This window comes from Rosa chinensis, chromosome 7, assembly GCF_002994745.2.
Source record: "Rosa chinensis cultivar Old Blush chromosome 7, RchiOBHm-V2, whole genome shotgun sequence".
Classification (NCBI taxonomy): domain Eukaryota; kingdom Viridiplantae; phylum Streptophyta; class Magnoliopsida; order Rosales; family Rosaceae; genus Rosa; species Rosa chinensis.
Window position 1 is genome coordinate 13,831,724 of NC_037094.1, and position 12,326 is coordinate 13,844,049.

General features: G+C 39.9%; 2 protein-coding genes across 3 annotated transcripts; both read left to right on the plus strand.

Annotated features, from left to right (window-relative positions):
- The first annotated feature begins 3,717 nt into the window (after positions 1–3,717).
- LOC112176773 (cation/H(+) antiporter 18) lies at positions 3,718–7,960 on the plus strand. 2 transcript variants are annotated; one of them, XM_024314852.2, is made up of 4 exons: positions 3,718–4,124; positions 4,882–5,116; positions 5,524–6,525; positions 6,629–7,960. In XM_024314852.2, the coding sequence occupies exons 2-4, from the start codon at positions 4,916–4,918 to the stop codon at positions 7,838–7,840; spliced, it is 2,415 nt and encodes an 804-aa protein (XP_024170620.1). In that variant the 5' UTR covers positions 3,718–4,124; positions 4,882–4,915; the 3' UTR covers positions 7,841–7,960. The 2 variants fall into 2 exon arrangements, with proteins under 2 accessions (XP_024170620.1, XP_024170619.1); XM_024314851.2 differs by having other exon boundaries at positions 3,720–4,124; positions 4,870–5,116.
- Positions 7,961–9,416: 1,456 nt separating this feature from the next.
- LOC112176774 (dirigent protein 5) lies at positions 9,417–9,971 on the plus strand. The gene has a single exon (XM_024314853.2). The coding sequence runs from the start codon at positions 9,417–9,419 to the stop codon at positions 9,969–9,971; it is 555 nt and encodes a 184-aa protein (XP_024170621.1).
- The last annotated feature ends 2,355 nt before the right edge of the window (positions 9,972–12,326 follow it).

The following is a 12,326-nucleotide window of genomic DNA, read 5'->3' on the forward strand; positions in this document are numbered from 1 at the left end:
TTATGCTAAACTCCTTGCCCAGATTATCCGTCTACGGGCTCACTACCCTGACCACCCTATTAAGTCGATTCGACTTGATAATGCTGGGGAGTTTACATCGAAAACATTCGATGACTATTGCATGTCACTGGGGATTGATGTAGAGCATCCAGTTCCCCATGTTCATACTCAAAATGGTCTCGCAGAAGCCGCTATCAAACGACTATAGATGATAGCACGGACATTGGTTATGCGCACCAATCTCCCTGTTTCTGCTTGGGGATATGCAATATTGCATGCAGCGACGCTAATTCGTCTACAACCTACTGCCACTCAATCTTACTCTGCGTTACAACTAGTGACTGGGTACGAGCCTGATATCTCACACTTACGCATTTTTTGGTGTGCCATTTATGTGCCTATTACGCTGCCACATCGTACTAAGATGGGTCCACAATGACGAATGGGCATTTATGTTGGATATGAATCTCCAACGATCGTCCGCTACCTTGAACCCTTGACAGGCGATCTCTTTACCGCTAGACTTGCGGATTGTCACTTTGATGAGACAGTCTTCCTATCGTTAGGGGGAGATAAGAACACAGATGTTCAACAGGAACGACAGGAATTGTCGTGGTCTGTCCCCACTATGTCTCATCTCGATCCCCGTACCGCACATTCCGAACTTGGAGTGCGAAGAATAATCGAGCTCCAGAACGTAGCAGACACTCTGCCTGATGAGTTTTCTGATGTTGCCAAAGTGACGAGATCACACATACATGCTGCAAATGTGCCTGCAATGATCGATGTCCCAAATACTGGACATCACGCCACTCCTGTGACATCAGGGGATGGCGCCATTGCCCAACATGACAATGATGTGGTATCTATGGCCGCAGGTCCCGCAAGGAAGCGCGGTAGACCAATTGGTTCGAATGACACTCGTCCTAGAAAGAAGGCGAATGAGGCACAGATAAATCCTTTGATCATCGATACTCAAAATCCGTCCCATGAGAATATTCCGGATTATGGTTATGTCTATGAGACTTCATTGGGGGACGCCTCAATGTCAGAACCTATCCCTGAGAACGTAGAGATCTCTGTTAATTACACTAGTGTACATGGGACGTGGGAAAGAAACTCCATCATCATTGATGATGTATTTGCGTATTCAGTGACGCGTGAGATTATTGAGACCGATGACATTGAACCACGCTCCGTTGATGAATGCCAACGTAGAGCCGATTGGCCAAAGTGCAAAAATGCGATCCAGGCAGAACTTGATTCTCTAGCGAAAAGAAAGGTATTCGGACCAGTTGTGCAAATACCGCCCAACACCAAACCAGTTGGTCACAAATGGGTATTCGTTAGAAAGCGTAATGAGAAAAACGAGATTGTAAGGTACAAAGCTCGCCTTGTGGCGCAAGGATTCTCACAACGCCCTGGAATCGACTACGAGGAGACTTATTCTCCCGTAATGGACGTCATTACGTTCCGCTATCTTGTCAGTTTGGTAGTTTCCGAAAAACTGAATATGCAGCTTATGGATGTGGTTACTGCGTATCTATATGGGGATCTAGATACAGATATATATATATATATATATATATATATGAAGATTCCAGACGGAATTCAATTACCCAAATCAAGTGGCTCTAAACCACGGAGCGCGTTTGCGATTAGATTGAAATGCTCACTATATGGATTGAAACAATCCGGACGGATATAGTATAACCGTCTAAATGACTACTTGATTGGAAAGGGATATGTCAACAATGAACTATGCCCATGTGTGTTCATAAAAAGGACAAGTTCCGGATTTGCAATAGTAGCGGTTTATGTTGATGACATGAACATAATTGGCAACCTTAAAGAGTTAAGGGAAACCGCTGAACACTTGAAATCCGAGTTTGAGATGAAAAATCTTGGGAAAACACAGTTTTGCCTCGGTTTAGAACTCGAGCACCGTAGAGATGGTATCCTGATTCATCAATAAGATTATACCCAAAAGATGCTTAGGCGTTTCAACACTGATAAGATTAAGCCTTCAGCACCCCAATGGTCGTCCGTAGTCTTGATCCAAAGAAGGATCAATTTCATCCAAAAGATGACGATGAAGATGTGCTAGAGGCGGAAGTGCCCTACCTAAGTGCAATAGGCGCATTATTGTACTTGGCACAATGCACAAGACCGGATATCTCATTCGCTGTGAACTTGCTAGCTAGATATAGCTCTGCGCCTACACGACGCCATTGGACTGGTGTTAAAGATATCTTTCGATACCTAAGTGGTATGATCGATATGGGCTTGTTCTATCCCTATAGAGAGATGATGGATTCGGACCCATCAAGTGCTAGGGACGCTACACATGGTGGATTGCGTTCCCTATCCCCAACCCAAAACGATATAAGTGTTTTGGAAGGTTTTGCTGATGCTGGGTACCTCTCTGACCCACACAAAGGTCGCTCCCAAACTGGCTATGTTTTCACCATGGGAAATACCGCGATATCTTGGAGGTCTACAAAGCAAACCTTAGTCGCTACCTCTTCGAATCATGCAGAGATTATTGCTCTTCACGAAGCAGTCCGTGAATGTATATGGCTTCGATCCATAGTTACGCATGTTCGAAGCAATTGTGGTTTGAAGTCTACCATAGATGAGCCAACGAGCATTTATGAGGATAATGCTGCTTGCATTGAACAAATGAAGCAAGGCTACATCAAAGGCGACAATACCAAGCATATATCGTCTAAATTCTTCTACAATCAGCAACAACAGAAGCTCCTCAAGATTTAAGTGAACCAGGTCCGATCTGAGGACAATGTGGCAGACTTGTTTACTAAGTCATTGCCCAAATCCACGTTCGAGAAACATGTGGCAAGAATTGGCTTGCGGAAATTATCTAAACTCCCATGATCGTTGTCATCAGGGGGAGGCGCAGACATCAGGGGGAGATGTCTACATGTTCGTCTCGAATCGTGAAGGGTGTGTTGTGCTCTTTTTCCCCTTCGACCGAGGTTATTTTTGTCTCACTGGGTTTTTGTTACTCGGCAAGGTTTTTAATGAGGCAACGAGAGAAGCACCGCGTTTGGGCAACACAAGGGGGAGTGTTCAAGGAAAACCTAATTTGTGTTTAGCCCAAACTCTAGGTTATTTGACCCAGTGGTAATAGGATTTAATTAGAAGGATCTAGAATCCTATTCAGTGTAGAATTACTTTCCTTGTATGATTGAGATTCTATGTATTGTAATCCTCTATATAAAGAGGCCCCTATTATCAATGAGAACACACAGTAAATTCCTCCCAAATTCAGTTTCTCTAAAACAATAATAACATTTTCGGGTAAAATTCTTATTTGATAATAATTTAGATATCATGTGTAAATTTTATCCTGATATTCTTTCATAATGACCCGTGTAATTTTTAATATTTATTATACATGCTGTCATACTTTGATTTCAATTTTTTTCCCCTTTTTGTTTTTGGGGCTATATGGACGCAAAGGATAAAAAAATGCACTCACTCAAGTGACAAAACAGGGAACACCAATCCAAGAACATGTATTGAATAAGAGACAAAAGCGACAAATCAAAATTTTCTGACTTATAACTTATGCCTTCATCATTACCATATAACTTATGCCTTCATCATTACCATAGCGGATTCTAGAACTGCAACCAAAACTGTAGAAAGCACCAAACCGGTGTCATCATATCGATATCGATCTCCATTCCAAGGTGGGTGCTATATATCATGTCTGTCAATATAAAACAGGTAATGTAGTGTGTAAAGTCATACAAAGGTTTAGACTTTAGAGATATATACCTTTGTGACAAAAAGTCGTTGCCTGTTTTTGCTTTGCTTCCTAAATTTGCTATCCCCCACATGAGACAGCTCAACTCTGAACCTGTGAGTCTCTGTATATTTAAGCACAAACAATAGCTATAGACCATCCAAACGAAAAGTAGAACAGAGTCACCAAAATCTTGTTAACCCCACCTGTCCTCGTCTCTGTTTCTCAACCGTCATTTGTTTCTCCGGTCAGTCTGGTGTCACAGTTTGAGCCATTCCTAATTGCTCTGGTTCAGCCAAAGGCCACGGTGATTCATATTTGATCCATGCAAATCTCCTGACCCAATAACCAGGTTAAGTCAATCTCCATCTTATTTTTGTTAAATAATCGTTGGTGCATGTTTGGATTTACAAGATTGATGGTGGTTTTGTGTAAAGATGAATTCTTTGTGAAGAAATCTCACATGGGTGTAAAGTCATTAATTCAAAGACTTGTTTTTTTAATTCAGCAATGTCTACTTTATGATAGAGAAGCAGTAGAATGTTTATTGGTGATGTTCTATGGTTCTTGAAATTCCAGTTTGGTTGACTTTGATTAGAATTAGGATTCTCAATCTCAATTCTCTTGCGGAAAATGGAGTTTCTTGATTGGATTTGAGGTTGGACTTGTTTCTCTGGTTTCAGTTTTCAATTTGAGTTTGACTAAATTTAGGATTCTTTACTTCACCAAGCAATGAGCTATGGCTAAGCTGGCAATTGGTTTACTAAAGGGCCGAAGAAAAAAACGAAAAAAAAAACAAAAAGACTTTTACTTTTTAAATCTGAGCTACTAGATCAACAGTGACCTTAGCGAATCACTGTAGGTTATTTTGAGATTAATTAGGTACTCTGTTTGTTCTCATTCTAAGCACAATGGAATTTTGCATAGATGGTTCACTTGTTTTGGCGCATAGTATAGTGCCCTACTTTTATTTCATTATTTGTATATTTTATTATGTTTATTGGAAGGATTAGTGAGTGTTCTTTCGTGGTCCTGTTCTGTATAAATTGGTCCTTCTGGAATTGGAAGTCTGATAAGAGCTTGTTTTGGAACTAAAGTTGAATCTGCAGTTCTTGAAGGTGGACTTCTTTTTTTTCTGGTGTTATGGCTTCAAATGGTTCAGCAGGACATACATGTCCGCCTCCGATGAAGGCGACATCAAATGGTGTATTCCAGGGTGATGATCCCCTTCATTTTGCACTGCCTCTTGCTATTTTGCAGATATGTATAGTAGTTGCTGTCACTCGCGGTTTTGCCTATCTTCTGAGGCCACTAAGACAGCCGCGAGTCGTTGCTGAGATTATTGTAAGTTAATTTCTCTTTCACAATAAGCGTAAATTTAATCAAAGTGCAGCTAGTTTTAGCCATTGTATTTCTGTACTTACACTCACTGTTACCAATTCTAAAGTGGAGAACTTTTATGAACCTTCATTGTTGAATTGTTTTTCATTTGAAGCTGGTAGCTTTGCACTTTCTTTGCTGTGTAATCTGGTGTTGTTTGATATTGGAATTGAAATAATTTAGTTTTCCCTGTGTATATGAGTTTTTCAAGCCCTTCTGTTATCAAAATTTACTTCACAGACAGGAGTCTATTGCTTGATATTTTCATCAAATTTACTTTTTTGTGCATTTTTTAACTGAACGGAAAAAGAAAAAGGAACACCATGCTAATTGTAGTTCATCTGAGTTTGAATACATTTCTGGTTTGGCAGGGAGGAGTACTACTTGGTCCATCAGCTCTAGGACGAAACAAAACTTATCTCCAGGCAATATTTCCACCAAAGAGTATCACGGTGTTAGACACCTTAGCAAACCTTGGTCTCCTGTTCTTTCTATTCTTGGCTGGCCTAGAAATAGATCCTAAAGCCATTCGCCAGACTGGAAAAAAAGCCCTTGCCATTGCCACAGTAGGAATCAGTCTCCCATTTGCATTAGGAATCGGTTCATCTTTTGTCCTCCGAGCAACCATATCCAAAGGGGTAGATTTTACTGCCTTTCTTGTGTTCATGGGTGTGGCCCTTTCTATAACTGCTTTCCCTGTTTTAGCACGTATTCTGGCCGAGCTGAAACTTTTGACCACTGAAATTGGAAGATTGGCTATGTCGGCTGCAGCAGTTAATGATGTGGCAGCCTGGGTTCTGCTTGCTCTTGCCATTGCCCTATCTGGCAATAACCAATCTCCCCTTGTTTCATTGTGGGTCTTATTGTCTGGATTTGTCTTTGTCATTTGTGCTGTTATAGTTGTACCCCCAATCTTCAAATGGATGGCTCAACGGTGTCATGAAGGTGAACCCATTGATGAGATCTACGTGTGCGCTACACTTACTGCTGTTCTGGCAGCTGGGTTTATAACTGATACAATTGGAATTCACGCCATGTTTGGTGCTTTTGTGATTGGAGTTATTGTTCCGAAGGAGGGGCCATTTGCAGGTAGTCTTGTGGAAAAAGTAGAAGATCTTGTGTCTGGTCTCTTTCTTCCATTGTACTTTGTCTCAAGTGGACTGAAGACCAATGTAGCCACAATTCAGGGAGTTCAGTCTTGGGGTCTATTAGTTTTGGTCATATTTACTGCCTGTTTTGGGAAGATTTTCGGGACCGTTATGGTGTCTCTTTTATGCAAGGTGCCTGTCCGGGAGGCTTTAGCTCTTGGGTTCCTAATGAACACTAAGGGGTTGGTGGAACTCATTGTCCTCAACATTGGCAAAGATAGAAAGGTAAATAAGATGTCAGTGATACAATTCTTGTCTTGATCTTTTAACCAGGGCTGCTATTTTTATCAGACAGGTGCTTATGCATATGGTTTTTCCCATTTTCCAGGTTTTGAATGACCAGACTTTTGCCATTATGGTTCTAATGGCTCTGTTTACTACTTTCATCACCACACCTCTTGTCACTGCTGTGTATAAGCCAGCAAAAAGAGCCAGAATGGCTGATTACAAGTATAAAACAATTGAAAGGAAGAATACAAACTCCCAGTTAAGGATCTTGTCCTGTTTTCATAGTGCCAGAAACATTCCATCTATTATAAATCTGCTTGAGGCCTCACGAGGCACAAAGAAGCGGGAAGGCCTTTGTGTTTATGCAATGCACCTGAAGGAGCTCTCTGAGAGGTCATCGGCTATACTAATGGTACACAAGGCAAGAAGGAATGGGTTACCCTTCTGGAATAAGGGACAGCGATCAAATTCTGACAATGTTGTTGTGGCATTCGAGGCATACCAACAATTAAGCCGGGTGTCCATCAGGCCAATGACTGAAATCTCTTCAGTTTCTAACATGCACGAGGACATTTGTGCCACTGCTGAGAGCAAAAGAGCTGCAATCATAATTCTTCCATTCCATAAGCACCAGAGGCTAGATGGTACATTAGAGACTACCCGAAATGACTTCCGCGGGGTTAACAAGAGAGTTCTTGAGCATGCACCATGCTCAGTTGGAATTCTAGTCGACCGCGGGCTGGGTGGAGCTACGCATATTGCTGCAAGTAATGTTTCTTATTTCATTACAGTTCTTTACTTTGGGGGCCGTGATGACCGTGAAGCCCTTGCCTATGGGACTCGCATGGCCGAGCACCCTGGTATCCGTTTAGTGGTCATTCGCTTCTTAGTGGAACCTGAGATTGTTGGGGAGATATCCACAATTAATATTGATCACAATTCTGGCAGCAAAGTGGGGTCAGTAGATGAGGAGTTCCTCGCTGAATTCAAGCATACAATTGCCAAGGATAACTCAATCACATACGAAGAGAAGGTAGTCAGAAATGAGGCACAAACCGTTGGTGTAATTCGTGAGATAGGCCGATGCAATCTGTTTCTGGTCGGGCGAAGTCCTGGTGGTGAAGTAGCCTTGGCCCTAAATAGGAGGAGTGAGTGCCCGGAATTGGGGCCTGTGGGAAGCTTGTTGATTTCACCAGATTTCTCTACACAAGCATCAGTGTTGGTAGTGCAACAGTACAACGGTCAGGTACCGTTGAATTTGGCCTCGGAGATGGAGGAAGTGTCACCTGATGACGATACAGAATTGACCTAGTTTGGTTTGGATATGACTTGCTTAAGAATCTATTATTTTGGCTGTAGCAACTTAGTCATGTAGTCACTTACAATTTCATCTGTTTTGAAAGAATAAAGTTCATATACCTCGATTGGATCTTTTCGTTGTTGATGAACAATAATGCAAAGGCATTCCCAACCTCAGTAGCTAAAGCAAGACCTGTGTAAACATTGAATTGATTCAAGATAAAAAATGATTCAGCCAGACTTCAAAGCATTATAAAATGATTCAAATCAGAGAATACGAGTTAAGGCATATAAACCAAAATTCATATTGATGGTGAATGAAAGAGAAACTGACAGTGACTTACAAATTGAAATGTAATATCGATAGTGAATGGAATAGAGACTGACAGTGAATTACAATTTCACATGTATTATTAGTCTGCGAGATTTATTTGCTACTGAAGTACTGATGAAATGTAGTAAAATTGCGTCGGGCTTCGTAGTAGATATTAGTGAAGTACTGATGGGATGCATCATGATATATGATTTTCCAAATTTCGGATCAATAAAACGAAAATAAAGTGAAGTGACTTCTACTATAGTAACTACATCAAACAAATGGATGGGGTGCTGCGGACTGGGCGGTTGTTGTTAGTAGTCCATTCACTTCCCAAAATAGACAAAAAGTGACACTTCAGGTTTTATAGGAATCAAAATGTAAACGGCAGGACAGAGAGATTACTCATTTGATCCATTTATGATTCTTGGACGGCCAAAAAGCTTAAAAACAAGCACTCTCAGGTCCTTTGCAAAACAAATCAGTCTGTTTTTGGACCATGTCTATTCATATATTTTGGCACTTACAGGGCACTATGGTGAATATAATTTCTACTTGGAGAAAGAACAACGTAAACTACAAGACCGAGTGTTCAAATTTTTGTACTATAACTCGTCAAAAAAGAAAAAAAATTTGTACCATAAACTAAACTCATAACACATTTTAGGTATGCCTCAATGCATGCAGTTAGAAACATTTTGGTCACGAAAAATCGCAAACAATCATTGAAACCCAAAAATCTTAGTAGAGCTATATTAATGTATATCAAACTAACATCTTAACTTATACTCGTACAACTATAGAGAAACATATATATAGTTGCGATCTCACTCTACACCTTGCAAAAGAATTAGGACAAGCTCACTTGGTCAGTAACTGATCAAAAAATTTATGCTCAACCACTATTGGATGTAAATTCAAGAGTTAAAAAAATAAAGTTTTGTTTTCCATCATTAGATTTATATCCAAGGGTGATTGAGATTACTGATCGGGTGAACACCACTGCGAACTAGGAAGTGAAGAACAATCGAATTTAACTGCTTCACCAAAGCTCTACATGATAAAAGTTTAGATAATCAATGAATTTCAAAAGCTTAAATATTTTCTAATAAACGAACAATCACGTACGAGTGCTTTTTCTTGAAAAAATCCAAACTATAGGAGCTAGCATAAAGACAGACGGAATGCTTCGAAGGGCGCTAGTATAAACAGCACCAACTAGATAGATCTATCCACTTAACACAAACATTGTTCCCATCAGCCAAGAGCGACCATGTCAACTATAGTAGCAAAAAGTTCCATTCTTTTGGTCCTCAACTTCATGTTGGTGTTCCCATCTGTTCTGGCAACCAAATATCCATTCGAAGAGTCGAAACCATGCAAGAGGCTTGTGCTCTATTACCACGACACCCTATTTAACGGCACGGATGCGACCAATGCGACATCTGCTACTGTAGCCAATATGACAGGGCTTGACAGGGAGCACAAGTTTGGTATGCTGGTTGTCTTCAACGATCCTCTGACCAAAGACCACCATCTTCTGTCTCCTGCCGTCGGAAGAGCTCAAGGCTTCTATTTCTATGACATGAAGGACGACTACACTGCTTGGTTTGCCTACACTTTGGTGTTTAACTCGAGCGAGCACAAGGGTACACTCAATATCATGGGGGCGGATTTGATGTATGAAAAGACTAGGGATCTTTCGGTTGTCGGAGGGACGGGAGATTTCTTCATGGCTAGAGGGATTTGCACATTTCAAACTGATACTTTTCAGGGTGACTACTATTTTCGCCTCAAGATGGATATCAAGTTGTATGAATGTTATTAGACTTTAGTGATGATGATGTTCCATGATACTGGTCGAAAACTCTTCCGAGTGTATTTCATAAAAACCACTAATCACTATGAGTAATGTGATTACTTATTGTGATCGAGAAGAAAGTTGTATACACCCCTGGTATGTAGAATCTCTCTTAATACGATTTCAAGGAGTTTCATTGATGGAAATTCGTATTTACTTTCTCAATGGAGGCCGGCATGCATTTACTGAGACAGTGAGCTATAACATTGTTTTTTTTTTTTCCGATTTAGATCACACGGTATCTTTAAAGGTTTCCTAAGTCCAAAGACTAATCCGTGCGCAGGTGGTCATATCAAAACGCTTTCTCCCCCCTGGCCACCAAGAATAGTTTGAGATTTAAACTCCAATCAGCGTCGACGGAATTCGAAACCGGGTATAGGGTTTCACACCTAGAGGCTCTTACCAACTCGACCACCTGTAGTGGTTACAGTGAGGTATAACATGATTGATGCCCTATTAAGAGCGTCACAAATATAATTAATTAGGTCGAACTACCAAACAGCTAGAAAAGGAGAATCATTACAACCAACTATTCTGTAATGCCAAGCAAAGCATAGTTATATAATTTATATTTGTTCTACAGGTATATTTGTGCTAGTTAATTACTTGGAATTTGCTAGTGATCGACTTGATGAGTCCTTCTCTTGTTTTTTCAGCTGTCGGTTCTACTATATTGTTAGCTTGTCACCTTAGCAAAATAAACAAAGTAATCGATATGAAGTTATACCAGATACTCTTGAGCTGCTCACAGCAGCGGCTATATCAGCATCTTACCTAATCAATCAGCATAAGAAATAAGAATCAAGATGTATGGGGTAGATCGGAGCAGATAGGACATAACTCTATTTTGGAAACTTACTTGAGGAAGTACAATTGTACAACGCAAGAGTTAAACCTTCGATCTATTAACAAATAACACGTACTGCCGCCTTTAATTGGGGCTACCGTCCTATTTGGATGCCAAATCAAAGAGATATGCTCAAAGTATACATCTGAAAGGTCTCGGCCGGTCACAAACCATAAGACTCGATCAGTACTATAACAACTGCATATCATATCAGAAATTTCAGTTTGTTGTAGTGCCAAGCAAAGCATAGTTATATAATTTATATTTGTTCTACAGGTATATTTGTGCTAGTTAATTACTTGGAATTTGCTAGTGATCGACTTGATGAGTCCTTCTCTTGTTTTTTCAGCTGTCGGTTCTACTATATTGTTAGCTTGTCACCTTAGCAAAATAAACAAAGTAATCGATATGAAGTTATACCAGATACTCGATCTTGAGCTGCTCACAGCAGCGGCTATATCAGCATCTTACCTAATCAATCAGCATAAGAAATAAGAATCAAGATGTATGGGGGTAGATCGGAGCAGATAGGACATAACTCTATTTTGGAAACTTACTTGAGGAAGTACAATTGTACAACGCAAGAGTTAAACCTTCGATCTATTAACAAATAACACGTACTGCCGCCTTTAATTGGGGCTACCGTCCTATTTGGATGCCAAATCAAAGAGATATGCTCAAAGTATACATCTGAAAGGTCTCGGCCGGTCACAAACCATAAGACTCGATCAGTACTATAACAACTGCATATCATATCAGAAATTTCAGTTTGTTGTAGTTATTCAGGTTGTCGACCTTCTCTAGCAGAAAAAGCATTTCATGCACTACCAGCAAAAAGAGCAACACACACAGATTTTAAACACACCGACTCACACTGATAAAAAGTCTGTGGTTTTAACTTGTAGATACAGACATCCGTGAGAATTGAATGAATGGGTCCCACATAAGAAAATGCTTACACATTTACTCACTGAAATCAGTGTGTTTAGATTTTCTCACAGATATATGTATGTACTAAATATTTTGTCTATACTGATATATGTGTAAAGCATTTATACACATATATCCGTAAAGAATAGCAAAATTATAATTCATAGAGATATCTGTTACAACGACTTCCACACTGTCATCCGTGTGAATGTGAAATAGCCACTGATATTTGTATGAAGCTTTCACAGTTATCTGTAGCAATTGCTACTTTCCCACGTATATCTGTGTGAATATTTGATTGACATATATAGACGTGACATGTTTGCATCTCACACAGATATTAGTCTGTTTTATTGTTGTTAATACACATGGATATCAGTGTGTATTGAGGAATGTGAAAAATGAACTTATATTAATTTATTTAGAAATCAACAACAATTTCAGTACACATCAAAAATTAATTTATTTAGAAATCATTATTTTTTATGTTAAATGAATTATAGGAACAGTTTTCTATGGCTAAAACTACTTCATAGAGATATGTG

Excerpts from the sequence above, each read along its gene's own strand:
- LOC112176773 (XM_024314852.2), top strand. The coding sequence starts at position 4,916 with ATGGCTTCAAATGGTTCAGCAGGACATACATGTCCGCCTCCGATGAAG. Across the intron at positions 5,117-5,523 it reads GAGTCGTTGCTGAGATTATT|GGAGGAGTACTACTTGGTCC; the intron begins GTAAGTTAATTT and ends CTGGTTTGGCAG. Across the intron at positions 6,526-6,628 it reads ACATTGGCAAAGATAGAAAG|GTTTTGAATGACCAGACTTT; the intron begins GTAAATAAGATG and ends CCCATTTTCCAG.
- LOC112176774 (XM_024314853.2), top strand. The coding sequence starts at position 9,417 with ATGTCAACTATAGTAGCAAAAAGTTCCATTCTTTTGGTCCTCAACTTC.